This window comes from Zonotrichia albicollis, chromosome 16 (genome assembly GCF_047830755.1).
Source record: "Zonotrichia albicollis isolate bZonAlb1 chromosome 16, bZonAlb1.hap1, whole genome shotgun sequence".
NCBI lineage: Eukaryota > Metazoa > Chordata > Aves > Passeriformes > Passerellidae > Zonotrichia > Zonotrichia albicollis.
Genome location: NC_133834.1, coordinates 7,334,735 through 7,354,162, shown reverse-complemented (window position 1 = coordinate 7,354,162; position 19,428 = coordinate 7,334,735). Strand labels below are relative to the sequence as shown.

The window sequence follows — 19,428 nt, the reverse complement described above, 5'->3', positions numbered from 1 at the left end:
CTGTGATTTTATTTGTGGATGTGTGTAACTGCTGAGATGATTTGATATGAAAAATGTTAATTGTAAATTAATAGGATTGGTTACATTTCTCTTTGGAGTATAGATGATGATCACTGATAAAATGAGGATTTCTAATAACAGAAATGTTAAAACAGTAAATCCAGGTAGAAAGGATGAGCTTTCTGCATTGCCAAAAAGAGTTTATTTGTTTCTTGGAGGATTTAAGAAATGTCACAGTTCTGTAGCATAGAGTCATATATTCCTATAAAAGTACTTTAAAAGAACTTAAAAGGAAACACACTTCTGCAGATGTTAAATGATATCAGAGGCTCTTTGCAAAGTAAGATTATAATGAACATGTTGGATTTTGCAAATGTGGATAAACATCAGAATATTTCAGTCTGTTGTGTTGGACTGCAATGCTCAAAGCTCTCATTTAGAGCCTTTCCCCTCCTGTACAATATTTGGTGTTCAGAGGTTTTACTCTATCAGAACAATTGCATTTACAGAGTGTCTCCACTGGCTGATTGTCAGTGCATGTGCAACCCCAGTTTGGGGCAGCCTCCATCAATGCTCATCACTGAGCTGTTTCTCTTGGCTTGCACTGGTTGTTTGTTTCTGGGCAGAGCACAGCACCTTTCCTGCTTCCCCTCAGCATCAGCTCACACTCCAAGCAGGTGTGGGGAGCTCAGGAGCCCTCTCCTTGCTGGTGCTGGGAGCCAAGGGCTTCCAAGCCTCCTGTTCAAGGAAATGCAATGAAAAGTAAGGAGCAAATGTTGATATTAGGATCTGTGTAAGCACGGAAGCTGTAAAACAGTCAGGGATGACAGTACTGAGCCATCACACCCCACCCAAGTTTCCTGCTTTTGTGTGTTCAGCCTGTGCAGCCAAAGCCTTGTGGGCTCACAGGCTGCTCAAGCCCTGCCACCTCCCAGAGCAGCTCCTTCCTTCAAAACACAGATTCCATCTCCTTGCTACCTGCCTGGAAACTCCCATCCTGCCTGCTCAGCCAGGAGGGCATTTTCAGGAGCTGCCTCAGTGGGGCTGACCTGAGTAACACTCACTCAGTGACTGCAGTGGGGCTCTGTCAGCTCTGTGTCATTTGCTTTCCTGCTCTGTGCTTGCTGGAATGCAGCCCACTGTACTCAAGACACAATAAATGAGGGGTTCTACGATTGACCTAATGCATATTTTTCTGCCAGCTAGTTTGTAAGTCATGTCATTGCTGTGACTCACTGAATTTGCTGATTTGTGAGCAGTGAATTAAAGACAAATGGCTGAACCAGTTGTGTGTGCAGCCCCCTTCAGGAGAGTGGTGCTTTCTGTGTGGAGCAGCTGATGTGCTGCCACCATTTCCAGTTTCCAGCTGCTGAGCTAGGTTTGACTGGTGCAGGTGTTCATAACCCTTAGCAAGGACTGGCCCTTCAGGAACTCCTTCCTGCATGGTTCAGCCACAGCAGCCTCAGGGGACAGCTTTGAGGATAAGGACAGCTTGGCATAGTGACAAATTCCTCCATCCAAATATGCCTGGATTTGAGTCACCCCCAGCAGTTCATGCTGCCTCAAAGGAAGGTGATGGCTCTGTGTGTTGTGTCCTTCAGAATTCTGTTCAGTAAGAATTTCTCTGTGCCTTATAAATATGTTGTTACTGTCAGCATTTATCTAGATTTGTAACTATAAACTTCCAAGAACTTAGGCACCCAAATGTGTTAATACAACTAAGTCACTGGAATTTTCATGGAATCACGTTACTGCATCTAAATCAGATGTATATCAGATGTGTATTTCATTCCATTGAACTTTGGTCCTTTGTGAAACCATCTCAGATGCTTATGAGATATTTGCTTGCTGATTAGCTTAAATAAATAAATAAGTAATAGGAAGAAGGGAAAATGCAATTCCAGAAATGTGCCAGCATCAGAAAATACCCTTTTTCTTCCCTGTCTCTGTTACAATAATGATAATTTAGGTTTGAGATAGTCAATGTGCTAGCAGAAGTAATTTATAAGGAGTCTGATACCTCTGACTGATACCACATGAGAGTTCATCAGTTAGAATCTCAAACCCTCCCCAGAATTCGATAATTAGCTTAGGCAGACCTTGTAAGCCACAAGTTTATCTCCTTTCAGTGACATGGGCTGCTCTGTCACCGTGGCCACTCCTAATGTGGTACCAAGGCTTTTCTAAATAAAGGAAAAACCAGCAAATAACAAACCTGTTGGAATTGGTGTTATCCTTTCTTTCAAAGATGCATTTGTATGGTTTGTTTGACACTTTTGTTGTCTCTGTGATTCCTGTGTGTAGCAAGCCAAGCTGTGATCCCTGCTAATTGTATAGAAATGTGCCTTTATTCAGTACAATGTAATGCAGTATTTTTATTTATGATGCATTTGTATTCCTTCCCTTCACATATTGCATAAACTGTCCTCTTCTTTAACAAGACCCAAGGGCTGATGCAGAGATGTTGGTTGCTGCTGTGAGATGTTGCTTTGTTTCTTCCTGTAATTCCATCCTGACCTGGCGATGCAGGCTCAGAGTTATCATTTCATTTGACCTGTAAATCAATCTGTGTAACATGCAAAGTAACCACGAATGCAAAGGGAATGAGAACAAAGTCATTTGAAAAGCATTTAATGGGGCACGTTCCAAGGCTGTATTTATGTGTGCTTTATTCCTTCCATGAGGAAACTGAAATATGCAGAACTGTGACACAAATACACAAAGAAACAGGAAAAAGGAAGGATAGAGTGAGAATATTTATGTATGTTAATGAAGAATGGAGGGATTTAAGAAGAACCTGATCTCTTAGCTTTGCAGCAAGGAACAAGGATCTGCATCTTCCTTTCCCTTCTGGCCAGGACTTGGAGCATGGCATGGGTGAGTTGCTTTGCCTCTGTGAATTACAGCTCTAACTTAGCAAGGAATGTGAAGAATGTTGTGTTATCATAACAGTTTGGTTCTTACTTTGCATTTGTTGTTGTTGTGTCAATATTGTGTTGGTAAACTTTCTTAAGGATGACTTCATGCCTTAGAAATGTTTGATATGTACCAATGTGTAGCAATTGGTTATATGAAAAATATTCTGTTTCCCAAATTCATATCCCATGATTAACCTTTATGACTAAAAATTCTAAGCACAGCTAGACATAATTAGAGGAGAGTTCTATTCTTTTACTCTTCCATTAACAATTACCATTGCAAGACCTGATTTAAATGCTTTTCAAAATTTTCTGTCCTCTCTCACATAAAGAGTGAATATCTTACTGTTGTCACTTCCCTGCTCTCAGCTCTCTGCTGTTCCAGACATCCTTGTTATGAGGGTGGTTGTTTTTGTAGTCACAGAGAGATAAGTTCCCTTAGTCAGAAGTACTCACAGCCTGGAACAGCTCTGCCCAGACCTCTGGGGCTGCAGAGGGACTCAGCACTCGGAGCTCACAGCTGAGGCACTGCCTCTGATGGGCATCTGCATGTGAGCAAGTGCACCAGCAGGAGCTCAAACACAGCAAGCCTGGACAATTCTACTCATTTAGGGCTTAGATGCAGAAATTTTTAGTAAGTCAGCTGAAGAGAGGATATCTTTAGTATGGCAGGTATTTCAGCAAAACCCTGTCCTTGAGTAGGTTATAAGAGAGCTTCGTCTCTTATGATTTTCTGCTGTTCCTCTGCCCTTGGGCACTCCAGAACATCCCATCCTGCCTGAGACTCACAGCAAATATCCACTGTCATCTTCACTCACACCTCTGCTGAGCTCCTCCTGCTCTGCTCACTCTGTCAAAGGCTCCTTTCTGCACAGGATGCTCCACACCTGAAAACCATTCTCCAGGTTACCCCACGGCTCCTGTTGTGTGGGCTGGGAGTGCAGAGCTGTGAATTCACAGGACCTGGTCTCACACTTCTGCCTTCTGTGGTTTGAGCCCCCCTGGGGGCTCAGAGCCAGCACAGGGAGCAGCTCTGCCTGCTGGGGACAGATGTTGTCTTGTCTGCCCTATGCCAAATGCTCCTTACTCAATTCAGGCTTGGCTCTGGCAGCATGTGATTTGAAATGCACTTGTGTAAGCACTCTGGGCTCCTCTATAAAACACTGCAATTACATTTCAACATCACTTTACAGTCTGGATGTGAGTAACATTTTGATAAGCCAAACAATATTTCAGAAATGTGGATCTCCTCCATGTAAATAAACAGACAAACTCCCTGGCGCCTTCCTGTTGTATTTTACAATCATCTGCTATAAGTACTGGATGTTTTGTTTGTTTCTATGTGCCTACATGAACTATGAATGGTCACAGGAGAAAAAGTAGAAAAAGGCAGTATAGAGTTGTGATTCAAGACCAAAAGCAAGCTCCAATCTTGGTGCAGCAGCTTTTCTCCTTGTAACTTTAGCTTCTGTTTCTTTCAGCAATACTTAGCAGGATGCATTGAATAAAATATGACCATCCTTCTTTGCTAAAGGTAAGAAAATAAACATAACAGGACAGGTACAAAATACCAGATCTGAAAACTCCTCTGAGGTGTCCCCTTCTTGCCAAGGTGGAAACCAAGGCCAAGTTAAAATGCTCTTTGTTAAATTTCACTGAAGAGTGAGGGATTGATATCCTTGGATAAGCTGACAAGCTGCTTTGACTTGTGAAGGAGTTCTGGAATAGTTCAGGGATAGAATGGACACTTTATTTATTGATTAAATGGTAAAAGCTGTCAGGGCTGTGGACAGCTCAAAACCGACAGTTTGGTGTTCTTGGGGATTTTCCTGTGAGCTGAGCTTGTCACTCACTCAGCAATCCAAGAAGTGCAGATTAATTTGACAGGTTCCATATTCTGGTTCAAATGCCAACGACAGGGACTTCAGAACATACCCATTATGTGAAAATACATTTGCCTAGGTGTCATTTTGAGTTCTTGTCAGCACATGAACATTAAATTACATTTAAATTGCAACTGGTTACCTATGAACTTGAGATATTTCTAACATGCAAACACTGAAAATTGTAGTAATTTATATTTAGATGTGGGAGTGTTTCTTTAGCATCTTAACTACTGTTTTGAGACGTAATTTTAGACACACCCATTTTAAAATGTTTGCTTTGATTTCTCATTGTTTAATTCACAAAAGCAAATGTTTTAAAAGTGCTTTAAAATCTTAGGACAGAGCACATATATAATTATTAATAATTTCATTAATTCATCATTCATTTAAAATGAATTATTTTACACTACATCACCTTTTCCTGTTCTGTTATGTACAAGGTCGTTTATTACCTTCACAGAGAACAACCCATGTGCCCACAGTTAAGCCTGTCTGCAAATACAAAATTGGGTTGGGAATGGGGATATAAAAGTCAGGATGAAAGTGCAGAGTAGCGCTGCCAAACAGGATTTTTGTTCCTTCTCCAGTAGTTTATCTACAGAATGATGCTACCAATGGTTTCTTTGCGTTGTGCAGTGTCTTTTACCAGGTAAGTGAGAGCTACCATCCTGTTAAGAAGGGTCTGATGTGGAGAATTTTAAATTTTTTTTCCTGAAAAGGAACGTACATGATGTACCAATGGAGCCCTGCCCTTTTCTGGCTCCCGGCCACGCAGCAGCTACAGAGGAGCAGGAAGAGCAAAAGGCCTGAGCAGGCGTGAAGCGCTCTGCCTGCCCAGAGCACCTGATGCCCTTGAGTCACGAATTGTCCAGCACAGACACCTCACCCTCCTCCTGCACAGCAAGCCTGGAGACACTGACAGCAGGATTCCACCAAGGGTACTGACTGCTTCTTCAGCTTTTCTTAAAAACCTGATGTGTCTGACTTTAACTTCTTATGGGAAGTAATTAGAACATTTCTGATATTTGAAATGACAGCGGGGAGCTAAGAGCAACTCACAGTGCATGTGCTGCGTGAGATGTGACTGTGCTCATCATGCAGAATACATTCATAAATGAGAATAGCTCCTATAAATTCAGAGAAAAAAGAAAGATACTGATTCTGAAAAGAATCATTCTCAAAAAGAAAATTGCTTGTTCAAAATTTGAAAACAATTTTCTAAATCCATGAAGCAGATTAATATAATAATGCTATTAGTGCTTTTTAAGGAAGAGATTTCTAGAAAACTTTAAACATTTTTATGCATTATTTAACCTTATTAAAACCTTAAGAAGATATTAATGACAAATATTCAAATATATACCATTTCTCAAATGTCTTTTTGTAATATATGTGATAAGCTTGACTTTACTTCTCCTTACAGTGTATAATAAGATGCTTTTTCTCAGAAGAGAAGGCAAAAGAATTTAATGTGGCTTAAGACTCCTGCAGAGCCTGCTCTAGAGATACAAATTTGTTTCCTTGCTTGAACAGGACAGCATACTTGTTTTAGTTCTATGACATTAGTTGTAATTTAAATTTTGTTTGGAAACACGGATTATTTTTAATTTTTGAAATGTCAGGATGTTTTTCAACATAAGGAGCTTGTGTTTTACACTGTTATGCTACTCAGTTTACTGAATTGAGTGAGCTGACATTGGTGTTAGAACCGTGGAACAGCACAGAGAATATGGTCCTTTCCTGTGTCTGAAATCTAAAACCCAACATATAAAATAAGGAGAATACCACAAACAAAATTATGAAATACTAAATAAGCAATGGTTAAGTAGTCCATAATTTTGTGTGCTGTGGCTGCATTTTGTGTTACTTTTCTAGAATTATTTGTCACTGGGAGGTGACAGAGCTGCCAGCTCCCAGCCCTGCCCCGTTTGTGCCTGGGCTCCGCTGAAGCCTGCTGTGAATGGCTGAGAGCAAACTGTGCTGACCTGGGAGGCTCCTCTCGTGTGAGGAAACCAAAATAATCTGCAGAGATTGGGTCCATACTCCTGTACTAGGCTGCAGGCACCCAGCTGGGCTCCCACTTCATGGTGACAGGAATGATTGCAGATTTCTTCTGGATTTTTGTTTGGGGTGTAAGAGCCTTGGTGCAAAGACCAAAAGCATGGAATCAGGACAACAGGGACTTTCTGTGTGGGAAAATGAAATGTTGTGGACAAGTGCTGAAAAAACTAATTTGCAACACAGAACAAGGTGTACAGATGGGTAACTACCATGGAGTTGTTATCCTAGAATGATATTCTAATCAGTTTTCCCAGCTAGATGAACCCACAGGGCAGATGGCTTATCTCTTCTGCCCCTTGTTGGTTTAGCTGTCTATGAATGCCCTACTGAGAACAATAGGGTGAAAAGTTAGTGAGAACTGGACAGAAAATGAAATATATTTAATGTATAACCAGAAAAGCTTAAAATGGTAACAAACAAACAGACCCAAATGTGAAATAAAGTTGATTTTAAAACTAGAATGAATCCTTTCTCATATTCCTCATCTAAAGTCTTGGTTTATTTTCCTGACTTGTAGGATAACATCAGTTTGGTGTTAATATATCAGAAGTTAATGAGCTTTCAAGGATAAAATGTTTGATTAAACCAAGTATTAAAAAATGCCATCATAGCTGCTAAGGTTAGGTAATTATAATGGCTCTAAAATCCTGTAATTTCATTTCTATATAATATGAAATTTAGGGATATGAGGAAAAGACTCAGTCTTGGAATATGAAAGTATTCAGACTCATTAAACATTATACATAGAAAACCCATCACCGAAATGATGAATTTATAAATTTTAAACATGCTAAGATAATAAAACTAGTATGGGAGCATCGTAATGTGAAAGTCACTGAAATTACCCAGACCTCAAAGCATTATGCAGGAATTTTCAAGAGATCTCCTCTGTTGCAGCCGGGATGCCAGAGGGATCCAGGGAAGAGCTCCCCAGCAGCCCCCCCTGCGAGAGCCAGGGGACAGAGCCTGCAGGGCTGCTGCCTCCCAGGAGCAGCAGGACAATGGTGACAGGAGGTGGAGGCTACCTGGGGTACAATCTGGGATGTGCCCTGGTCAGCTCAGGAATTGCTGTTGTGCTCTTTGATCTTCGCAAACCCAAATGGGAAATTCCACGCGGAGCGGATTTTTTCAAGGTGTGTTGGAGTTCCATGTCTAATGCTCATTAGCAAGGCTTCCTCTTAAGGACCTTTGATTAAAACATTGATGGAAAAGCCTTTCAGGACAAGAAGAAGCTGTGTTAAAAGGTCTTTGCATGCATAAGTACCTGATTAAGGGATGGCAAACAGGGTCCCAGTGTCTCCAGTGTCACCAGTGCTGCTCTGCTTGGTGGTGCCATTCAGCACCATGGAAACTGAGCAATGAAGGGACAAAGGTTCCTACTCAGGGGAATTATTTCAAGGGAAAAGGTGAGAGCCAAGAGAGGGCAATAACAGTGATCACAAATGCCAAACACTGCCAGGCAGAGAATGATTGAGGAAAGTGGAATTTCTGGGATTTCCAGGCTGGGAAAGAGGTGACTCAGGAGCGGGAGAGCTCTACAGGCTGTGAGTGGCATCGTCCAATGTCCCAGTCCAAGAAGGAAGGGCCATCAGGAATGAGGAGTCAGTTCAGTACAAACAAAATGATGTGGCTTTTCCTGCAGTGAGTAAAAGGCATGTGCAAAGCCTCAATGAAAATTTATCTCCATTGGAAACTGCTGAACAGATAAATTAAATTAGGCTCAAGAAATTTTCTGAATGAAAATGCTTCAAGAGTAGAAAAGCACTCAGGGGAAAGCCCCACATTCGCTTGCCCTGTTCACGCTCTTCCTGCAGCACCCATTTATGAGCACTGATTCTTTTTGATTTTGAACAATTCAAGGAATTACTGTGTCTGAAAAAAGGGGGAACACAAGAGGTCTCCAGCACTTGACAGCTCACTGCTGTGTGTGGAGGATGCATTGCCAATACCTCTCACAGCTGCTCCAGGTGCTCAGGTTTGGGCTCTGGGAGCTCGCTCTGGGTGCTCCTGTCATGTCACACAAATTCTGGCTAAACCCAGATCCTGACTGACCCAGGATGGTTTTATGTTCAATTTCATAAACAATTTTTACAGAATATGGAAGAGGGATAAAGTATTATTGAAGAACCATTCAAATACCATAAGCTTGATTTGTTAATGCTAGAAGTCCACATAATTTGATTTAAGTTTGTGGACTGATGGCAATTTAATCTTCTAAAGGGGACTTGAGATCTCACAAATGATCTTCTAGAACGGAGTTTTTTTATAAATCAATTTAGAAGAAATAAATATTACAAAGTGTAGGAGAGTAACCTGGAAAATTGAACTGTGGAGTCCCAGTAAATGAATTAATAGGGGACTTCAGAGGTTTGAGCCTTGAGCAGTGATTTGGGGATGGCTAATATTGTTTATACTGGTTAGCTCCTGTAGCACTGCACTGGGGGTTGGAGGGGTAAGTCAGCTGCATTTGTGAAATACTTTGGCAACCTTAGGAGAAAAAAGTTGAGAGTTAAAAGACTGGTTAGATTAGCTCTTAATATTATTCTATCAATTATGCTATGTTATTCTATCAATTTCATTGCAGGAAATAATATAATACCTGATATTTTGAAATATTTGGTGATTCCAAGGCAAAGAGCTGAGCCCTTCCTGCTGTGATTTACTGTCCCTGGGGCTGGATTCTCCAGCCCTCCAGCACTGGCTGCTCCCATTCAAGTCAAACAAGTTTTGCCAGCCTGGAGGCTGCAGGACTAAGTGTGAAAATACGCATTATAATTGAAGCCAACAAGAGTCATCTTTGTTTTGCAACAAAATACTGGCAAAATTCTTAGTCATTGCTTTTTCTGCCTGTTCATAATATTTTGTTTAATTGTCTGTGAAAAACAGACCAGAATACCTTTAGATTTTCCACACTAGCCATAGTTAATAAAGTTCTATAGAGAATGTAAGGAGCTCTACCTGTCAAAAATCCATTCTTTTCTCTTTCACAGGGTGATGTGAGGGATTATGAAGCAGTGTTCAAAGCTTGTGAAGGGGTTGACTGTGTTTTCCATGCAGCTGCATGTGGAATGTCAGGATTGGAACAAGCAAGTACCATTTTCCTACAGTTTTCTTTGGTTATTTTTGAGAAAGAAAAAAACTTGCCTGCACATAACAATGAATGTCATTTTACAATATTTCTATCAGACAGAAGTTGTTATAAAGGCCAAGTCATCCATACAGGAAATAAGGAGGTATTCCTTAAATAATAAAGTCAAAGTGTGAAAGTAATGTACTGCAAAATATTCTAGAAAAAAGAGATCAGAATTTAAAGATCTCAGATAAGAAGGTGTAGCCTTTTTCTCTGATCTGAAGAAGAGTGACAGCATTGCTCTAAAACTAAAACTGATGCATTTTCTTCCTGTGAACTCAGTCATGAGGAAACAGACCACAATCAATATGTTCTGCTGAATTACAGAGATAGTCACAGAAGGTGTTACCAAAAAAATCATGAACCTCCTAATTTATTTCTAGGAACAGGACAGATTGCCATGGAACAAGAACTTGTGAAAGCTTTCAGGGAGCATCACCCCTGGCCATAATTCTTGTTTCTATATCATGGATTGTCTGGGGTGTGACAAAATATTGAAGCATTATTATTATTTCCTTTTAGATGCACTTTATCTTACATTTTTCAACTTTCTTTGCTCATACACTGAACAAGACAATAAAAATGAGGACTGTCAGAAATCACAGTGTGTCAGACAGAACTGTAACATGTATCACAAAAAGACCTCAGCTATTCTAGATCTGGCAGTTGTAACCATCATATTGTAAATGTCACTTGTTTGATTAATTCAATCTTGTGCAAATTCTATTTCTAGCTTCAAAACAAAGATCAGATTGAATCCATAAACGTTGGAGGCACAAAAGTAATAATTGATGGTAGGTACCTAGATTTTCTTTTTCTGCATCTGATCCAAATAATGAATTAAAAACCTTTCTAACTGGATGTTTCCTGTGGAGATCTGGCAGTAAAATGAGGCTCTTTCCCTCCTGTCAGAGTATGATGGAAACCTGAGTGTGCAGGTCCCATTAAAGCTGGTAGATTTGCCACTGGTTTGAACTGGGATAGATTTTCAACCTGGACTTCGTTCCTTGGCAGTCCAACTAAAGCTCTCCTCCACGTACTGGGGATTTTTGCCTTAACACTTCTCCATTACATAGAGTAATCCTCTTTCCTCATAGAAATAACATGAGAGCTGTTGTACTGTTTGTAGTGTCACAAACATTTGCTAACAGGCACCACAGATGTGTGAGTATATTTAGCTATTATTTTATCACATTAATACAGAAAACCTTCCATTCTTTCTGCTTACTGTGATCCCTTTTTACTACACACAGATTCTCAACTACTCTTTCTGGAAGATGTCAGTAGATCTCTTTCAGTATATTCTATTCCAGAAGAACATTTTCCAAGTGTACTGTAAATACCAAAGCCACATTCTCTTTGTTTTTCCCTCAAAAACTAAGTGGGGGGGAAAAAAGGCTGCAAAATGGCAAAATCAGTTTTTATTTAGACTCATTTTCATGCTGCCTGTGTGTTATTACTGGAAAAATGCAGAAATTGAATAGTAGGCAAGTAAAACTCTGAATGAGTTAGAAGGAAGAGTTGCCACATATTGCCTTCTTCCTTCCCCAAGCTCCAAATCCACAGAAACATGTCGTGTCAAATTCCCATGGGCTCCCAGCAAACCAAGACACTGGGAGGAGCATGAACCTGCTCATCTACATTTTCATAATACATCTTATTATTGTAGTTTTTCCCAAATATTTACAACAATTAACATTTCTTATTTTCAAAATGAGCCAATGAACCAGCAGGACAGACTGCTTCTGTAGATTCTAAAAATTCCTGAGTTTGCATTTTAATTCTCTTCAACTTTAGGAATTTTGTTAAATGAAAAGGAAATTTACATTATTCAAATTTGCAATGACAGATATGCTGCAGAATTTAGCTACAATGTCTTGGCTGCATAGGACTGGAATCCATAATTAAGTCTTTGTTGTGCAAATAACATTAATTTCCTTTGTACTTCAAGCACAACTGATTATACACTGGCAGAGTGTTTTTTCCTGTTAACACACCATTTGTCACTGCTGGACAGACTGGGACAAAAGCAGTTTTGTGGCACGTGGGCAGAGCTGGCTGTGCTCCTGGTGACTCCAGGCTCCATCAAAGGGGGGTGCAAGAGGCAGCTCATGGAACAGGGGTGACCCAGTGGCCTTGGAGTGGCTGCTCCCCACAGCCCTGCCCCGAGGGCTGCGCCACAACAAATGCTCTTACTCATCTCCTTTGCATTCAGTTTGGAAAATGAACATATTTTAAGAAAGGTGTCTCAAGGAAGAATTTTCCTCCCACCAAGATAATTCCTCTACCCAGTGACTACAATCCAGTGATGTGATAGTTCACCATGAAACATTTGGTGACCACAATGTGTAATATTCACATATTCAATGAAAATACAGCTGAATGGAAGATAATATTATATTGAATGATAAGGTAACATTAAAATTAAAGTATTACCTTTTTTCTATAATTGTAATGTTTGTTTTCAAAAATTAAATCTGCCAGTCCAGCTATTTCTCCCTCTTTATTTTTGTTTTAAAATAATTTGTGTATCACTGTAGTCTGCAAACAAAGAAATATCCCCAGACTGATATATACCAGTACAGTCAATGTGGTGTTTGGAGGGAAGCCTATTGAAGAAGGAGATGAAGAAACTGTTCCATATTTTCCACTGGAAAAGGTACTTTGTCCATGGGATGGTGTGGCATTTACTCTGCTCCAAAGGGTAGATTGTGTAAAGGCTGTTCTGAGAGCAGAAGCTGTTTCACTGGGGATGTTCTCAGTACATTCAGCACAAAAAGTGAGTTAAGTAAATACAAATGGACTTAAATTCACTCTGAAGCTAAACTTGTGCCACTAAAGTGTCTTTTTTTTTTTTGTCATAAACAAACGATATATTTACTAATTCTCGCTATTTCTTACTAATCTTACTATTCCTAGTTTTGTTTTGCCCAGCTGATATCTGTGAGCTGGCTAGATTGAAATGTTGTCAGTCATAAACAATGTTTGCCTTTACACATTCAATAATTATCTTATTCTGCTTCCTTATAGCAAGTTAATCATTATTCCAGAACCAAGGCAATTGCAGACCAAATGGTTCTTGCTGCTAATGGAACTTTACTCAAAGGTACCTATAAAGCATTTGGGGCTTTTCAGTCATTAGGAGTGCTAATGGGCATTCCTTTCTTTGGTTGCTCACTTATCAATAATATACTGTTACTGAAATAAGGATTTATTTGTTTCTGTTCCTCTCTTCAGTGGCTAATTAGCTGTTCTGATAATACCAATTTCTAAGTACTGTCCAATGGGTTCTCCATGGAATCCCAAGAAGGTTTTCCAGGTCTGCCACAGCTACTGAATTCAATTTCGCACAGAAACGAAATCAAGTTCCAGGGAAGCCGAACCACTCAGAATGGTCAAAATGAGCCTTAACTTTGCCAGTGTGAAATTCAGCCAATGTGTGTGAGCCCTTTGCTGCTCCCCCAGCTGTCTGACAGTCACCTGTTGCTCTCTCTCCAAGGAGGGGACAAGCTCCACACGTGTGTGCTGCGCCCGCCGGGCATCTACGGACCGGAAGAGCCGCGGCACCTGCCTCGAGTGGCCGTACGTGTTTTGTAGTCAGCCCTGGAGGACACCACAAGTAGTTGTAGGGGCATCACACAAGTGGTAGTACCTTGATTGCAGTTCCTAAACATTCCTGCAGGAATGTGGTGAAAGCTTGGGGAGAGGTGATGGGGAAACTGTGTGTCAGGACCAAGCTGGGCTTCTCAGTGAAAAGTGGAAGGCTGAAATGTCGTGGTAAAAGAACTAGGTGTGCATCCCTGTCATTTAATGGAAATTGTCTTTTAAATATGCACTTTAGTTTCTGCCAAAAAACATAATATCACTATATTTTTCCACTGCCTATCAGTGCAACCGTCTTTGATTTCCCGAACCACCCACTGGTTGGATTTTTCTTGTGACAGGTTTCTTGTGCTGTAATTGTACACAAATACAGCAAATTCCAAGTATTTGAGTTGAGACAAAATCAGATTATACTGAATAATAAAGGAATAATGCAATTATCTCATGTTTTCTGTTTCTACAGATAAACATCCAGCGGAGACTTTTCAACTTCAAGTTTGGGAATCACAAGGTTCAGATGAACTGGGTTCACATTGGAAATCTAGTGCAAGCTCATTTACTGGCTGCTGAGGCTCTCACCTCTGAGAAGGCTATGTGGCTGTAAGTAAACAATATAATCACCACTAGCTTGAGTTCTCAAACAGGTTTAATTTTTGATATTTTGAGATCAAAGAGTGTCCAAAAAGTCATATGCTAAATTTTCTGAAATGGTGTGTGGCTCCACAAGCACACAGACAGTGCAAATGCATATACATTTCACTCATATTTTGATGAGGTTTTTGTTTGGTTTGAAAAGATATAATTTCCTGGGTTACTGGAGGAAACTGCATTTTTAACTGGCTTAATATACCATTCATTCACCATTAGATAAATCTATATATCCTGTTATTATCTTGAAAATAGGTTCTGACCTACATGCATAAAATTTTGAGCAACCATTCTGAGGCATTCCAGTTGAACTTTCAGAGCTGAAAATTCCAAGAACAAATGTACAAAATTAATGGACAATTTTTAAAGGTTTTTCTTTTTGTTCTACTGGTCACAATTGCAACACCAGTCTGAGGACCATGAAGCGTTACAGAACTGACATCATTGCAGCAGCTGCTTCATTCCCAGTTCCTGAAGGTCCCAGGTGCATTTCCATTGGTAGGAACATACAGACAACAGGCACTGACACAGGTGAACACCTCTCCATGTGCTCTCAGTTAGTTCAGCACTTGGAAGCCCCTCAGCTGTTTTAGATTGATGCCATTCCCAGAGTCCAGGCTTGCCTGGGTGCTCAGGTGTTCCTGGTTCTCAGAGCTGGGCAGATTCCTCATCCATCATCATCCTCAGAGCTGTGCTTGCTAAATGCCATCAGTGCTGCCCCTTCTGTGGGAATCACAAAGGTCATTCTGTGCCTAGCACACCATGAAGAACATACTGCTCCAGCTCCATGGGGAAATTGAGCTCTGATGTACACTAGAGCATGGTTAATCACCATCAGCCCTGCCACCACTGGGGGTTACCTCAGCTGCCTCTGGGTACATTCACCTTGTGCATGCTGGTGTGTTGCTCACAAAACCAGGACAGGTAGGTAGGTATGAGACAGACAGAAAATGCCATCCTGTGCACAGCTTTGTCACTGTTTTTCTCTGCTTCTTTACCAGAGTGGCCAGGCTTACTACATCCATGATGGTGAAAATGTCATCTTCTCTGAGTGGATTGTGCCTTTGGTAGGTACTGCACAGCCCTGCAGCTCCCACGTGGGCACAAGTCCTGTCACTGACTGACACACCAGACCAACTAAATGAATTCAGTGCACAGAAATTACTGAATTACTTAACATTAAACTCAGTCCTGTTTTCTCTGCATATCCCAAAGTTCCACTGGTGTTAGGGGAAGTTTGGGATACCTGTAACTGTGGAGTTTGGCCTTATTGCTTTGAGAGGATTTAACTGGGCGGTCCAGAAGCTGCTGCAGGACAGAGCATTTCATGAAGCAAACCCAAGCTCTGCCACTGGCATCTGGCAGGACTCCCACAGCCATTGCTTGTCCCCTTGGCCTGGCATCAGCTGCAGCACAGAGGGGAAGCCCATTCAGAATCTCATCTTAGAAGCTAAGTCTGTATTTTCAGAGCTGTTGGGCTGGGATTCTAGGAACATGCCAAAGTTTTGATCCTGCAATGCCAGCACAGAAAAATGACTGCAGCAGAAAACTGGGCCTGAATTTAACTGTAGTTCAGTATTCCAGTCTGGGTGGAATTCACTTCCCCCTTGGAAATTGAAATTTTCCTTCCCTTTACTGTCCAACTGCAGATGAAGGGTGGAAGGTGGGCACCAAAGAATGAGTAGTGGCCTTCAATTACATTTCCTACTATCTGTATTGACAGGAACACTAACTGGAAAAAAAAAAGTTTACATACAAGTTTTGTCAACATTCTTTTTTTTCATGCCTCATTGACACCCTCAATTTGGTATAAGTTCTCTGTAATTCTTTGTTTTTATACCCTTTTTAGTTTGAAAAATTAGGCTACAGGAAACCTTGGATACATATTCCTGTTCTCCTGGTTCATGTAGCAGGTAAAAAATAAAATATGTTCTTAATTATTGTGGGTCGTTTGATTTTTTTTATTCCTATGAAGCTACATAGTGGTTTTATAAAATGCAGGGGCCCAAATTGCAGGAATTATTTAAACTAACATTATTTTAATTGAGAATAATCACTTGTGCCATGTGGTATTATTTATAGCAGATAAAGTTTAAAGGTTATTCATAAACTCATAATGTACTTTATAAATTAAACAGTGCCTTCTGGCAGTAGGAATTACAGGATGTATAATATCAGCATTGTCTCAGTTTATTGTTAACCAGATGTCTCATTAAGTAATTTCTGTTTCACAGCCGCTGTGATGGAATATTTGCACCTGATACTAAAGCCAGTTTTTAGCTTTACACCTTTCTTGACAAGGAATGAGGTAAATAATTAAAAAAATATAATGTTTATATGTTTCTGACTCAAATTCTCATTAAGGACATGATACACCCTTTGGATTGCCTGCATTGCAGCTCTGTTTTCTGTTCTGTTTCTATTGTAATATCATTGTTGATATATTTTCATCCAAGTTCTAGAAAACTGGATACTAAAGTCACTGCCATAAGTGTCCTTCTGGCTTTTAGGTGTGGAGTGTCACTGTAACTCACACCTTCCGCATTGACAAGGCACGAAATCAGCTCGGTTACAAACCAAAGAAATTCTCATTTGCTGACTCTGTGGATCATTACCTAAAAACAAGACCTACCTGCCAAGAAGATCGCACATTCCTTAAAATGGTGTTTGTTTTTGGCATTTTGTTAAGTTTTGTCATTCTTTCTTTCTTCTAAAACCAAATAACCACTCACCTGTTCCAGAAACCTTCATTTTGTTTCTGAGTATTAATTATCTGGCCGTGGTACATTCCTCAGCACTCTGGACTTTGTTATTCATATTACTGTGATGACACCTCTCTGACCTCATTAAGAAAGAAAAAAACAAAACCAAACGAAAAACAACTAAAAAAGTGAAAACATAGGATGTATCAGGAAATGTTCTCCAAGAGCAACACAGTGTTACAGCAAAGGAGGTCACCACAAATGGGTGCAGGAATAGTTTTAATGGGCCTTCATTAAGGAATGTTTCATGCTGGGAAGCATTTTCTAAAAATGAGAATTCAGGAGGGTGAGAAGGTGGAAGAAGAGGACAACAGTGCTGTGACAAGTCCAGTACTCCAGTGAAGAAAAGTGTGACTAAACAACTCTTCTGATGAAGCCACAGCTACTGTCATTTAGTCTGGGAATTACAGAGAGCTGGGAAACAGTGGAAAAATACAGAAAGTAAAGATTTATAAATAATAGGTGATTAGAGGAATGAAAATCATATTTATGTAAAATAGTTGTATTGTTCTAAAGCTTTGTAAAAATGTAATAAATATCACTGTGTGTGTTTGTAAATCAAATATATCCTTTCAATGCAATAATAAACAATAACTGAACCAAATAACTGAACCTCCTGTTTTTAAGGAGCTTGTGGGAAGGTGGAATTCAGCCAGCTGGTACTGCTCTCTGGAGTCACATTCTCCACAACCCTGCAGCAGTGCTGGCACACACTGTGTGTTCAGGGAATTGCATTTTGGGGTGAGCAGAGAAGCCAAGCACCAAGACAGGAGTGAGAATCCAACCTCTCTCTCTTCCCCTTGAAGTCTCACATCGGTTGCCTCTTGGGTGGATTGCCCTGTGTGAGCCACCTGTGCTGCATGGACACACCAGGTGTAGCCCACACAAACCTTAAAGGTGTCAGCAGTTTATCCTTGGCAATCAGCTTTGCTCTGACCAGGGAGCAGCTGCTCCCTCTCTGGCACCCCACGTGAATCAGGAGAGCTGCATTTGCCACAGTGGGTCATGGCAGACAATGATGGAACAGCTCTGCCATCTGATCATCTCCACTCGTTATTCATTTTCTTAGCATTTTACAGGATTTTTAAGACCAGTAAGTTTATAAAGATTATCTCACTCTACATCTATAGGATGTGCAAGAGAGCCAACAGCAATGCTAGAAGAATAAAGGTCACAGGTAAAAGACAACACACAGTGGCAGGAAAATGAGTGAGCTACCACAGTTACCACTGCAGCTTGTGCAAGCAAAGACTTGTTTTACTCTGGTTATTTTTCTCTTCACTGAGAAAATAGTTCTGTGTGCAGTGAAAGCAGTAGAGTCTGCTTGATTATGGATTTGCATTTGGAGATTGTCCTTGTCCATACAAAGTGAGCTCCCACTGTACATCTTCCTTTAGCAGGGGCACTGCTCAGCTCTGTCTCCTATCCCTGGCAATTGGCAGGAAGCTTAAAGAAGCTCTGTATATGTGAAACCTTTATCCAGGTTTGATTAAAACCAGTTAAATTCACTATTTATCACTACAGAGCTGCAGCTGAGCCAGCAAGTGCTGCAGGCAGGCAGTACCATGTAAGCCTTTACTCCGTAGAAATCCAGAATAGAAAACAAGTGTAAAGTTACTTCCCAGTGAAAGCATTTTAGCTGCATATAAACATTCAATTTGGTTCTAAATTAGTTATTTATAAATCTTTCAGATGACTTTTATTGGACTAATAGCTCAGGATGCATCCTGGATTACACCAACAGTTTTCACAGGAGTGCAGGCTCTGACCTTGCTTGGATGCTCCTCAGGAAGGACTAACCAAGGAACTCCCTGGCTTTGTGTTTGCAAGTCCCCATGGAGTCCCATCATTTCAGTCCTGTAACACCAAACCTGTGGTGTTATTTTTAGTAGGATGCTTTTTACATCACTGTTATAACAGCACTGATTAACAATAATTGGCTTCAGTACATTTGTTCATCTTTCTTACACATGTAGTATTTGAAATTTTAAAACAATGGTCAGTACCAGTTGGGAATAACCAGCTCTCTTATTTCTGTGGGTCTTTACTGAGTCTCACTTTAAGCTGGCTCTTGTTTGAGTTACTCCTACTCTAACGTAACTACAATGTGTCTTTAAGTGATTAAAATTTAATATGAACGTTCAGACATAGCACAGCTGTAACAAAAGAGGTAAATGTGTTCACAGCTTAACTTTTGCCTGGAATGGGTAACTGAAATTCTGCAGCTCATGACCCTTTTCACACCCTCCCAGGCTCAAATGACCCCAGGGAGGCTCAGGTGGAAAGGGACCTTAGTGCTTGTTTGTTTATTTGTGCCTCTTTGGGAACTCCTGCTGTTTTGCAGGTGTCTCACAAGTTCTGCATCTCTATGAGCCATGTCCTGCCACCGACTGTCCAACCAGCGGGCAGGAGGTGGTGTT

At 40.5% G+C, this 19,428-nt stretch overlaps 1 protein-coding gene across 1 annotated transcript; it reads left to right on the top strand.

The window, feature by feature from the left end:
* The first annotated feature begins 28 nt into the window (after nt 1-28).
* On the top strand, nt 29-17,601 carry LOC102070652 (putative short-chain dehydrogenase/reductase family 42E member 2). Its single transcript, XM_074553273.1, is given in 11 exon segments — nt 29-7,998; nt 9,856-9,951; nt 10,729-10,789; nt 12,536-12,654; nt 13,026-13,101; nt 13,495-13,577; nt 14,062-14,202; nt 15,248-15,313; nt 16,096-16,159; nt 16,481-16,554; nt 16,757-17,601. Coding segments are annotated over 11 exon segments (1,215 nt in total). The 5' UTR covers nt 29-7,767; the 3' UTR covers nt 16,961-17,601.
* Nucleotides 17,602-19,428: the final 1,827 nt, after the last annotated feature.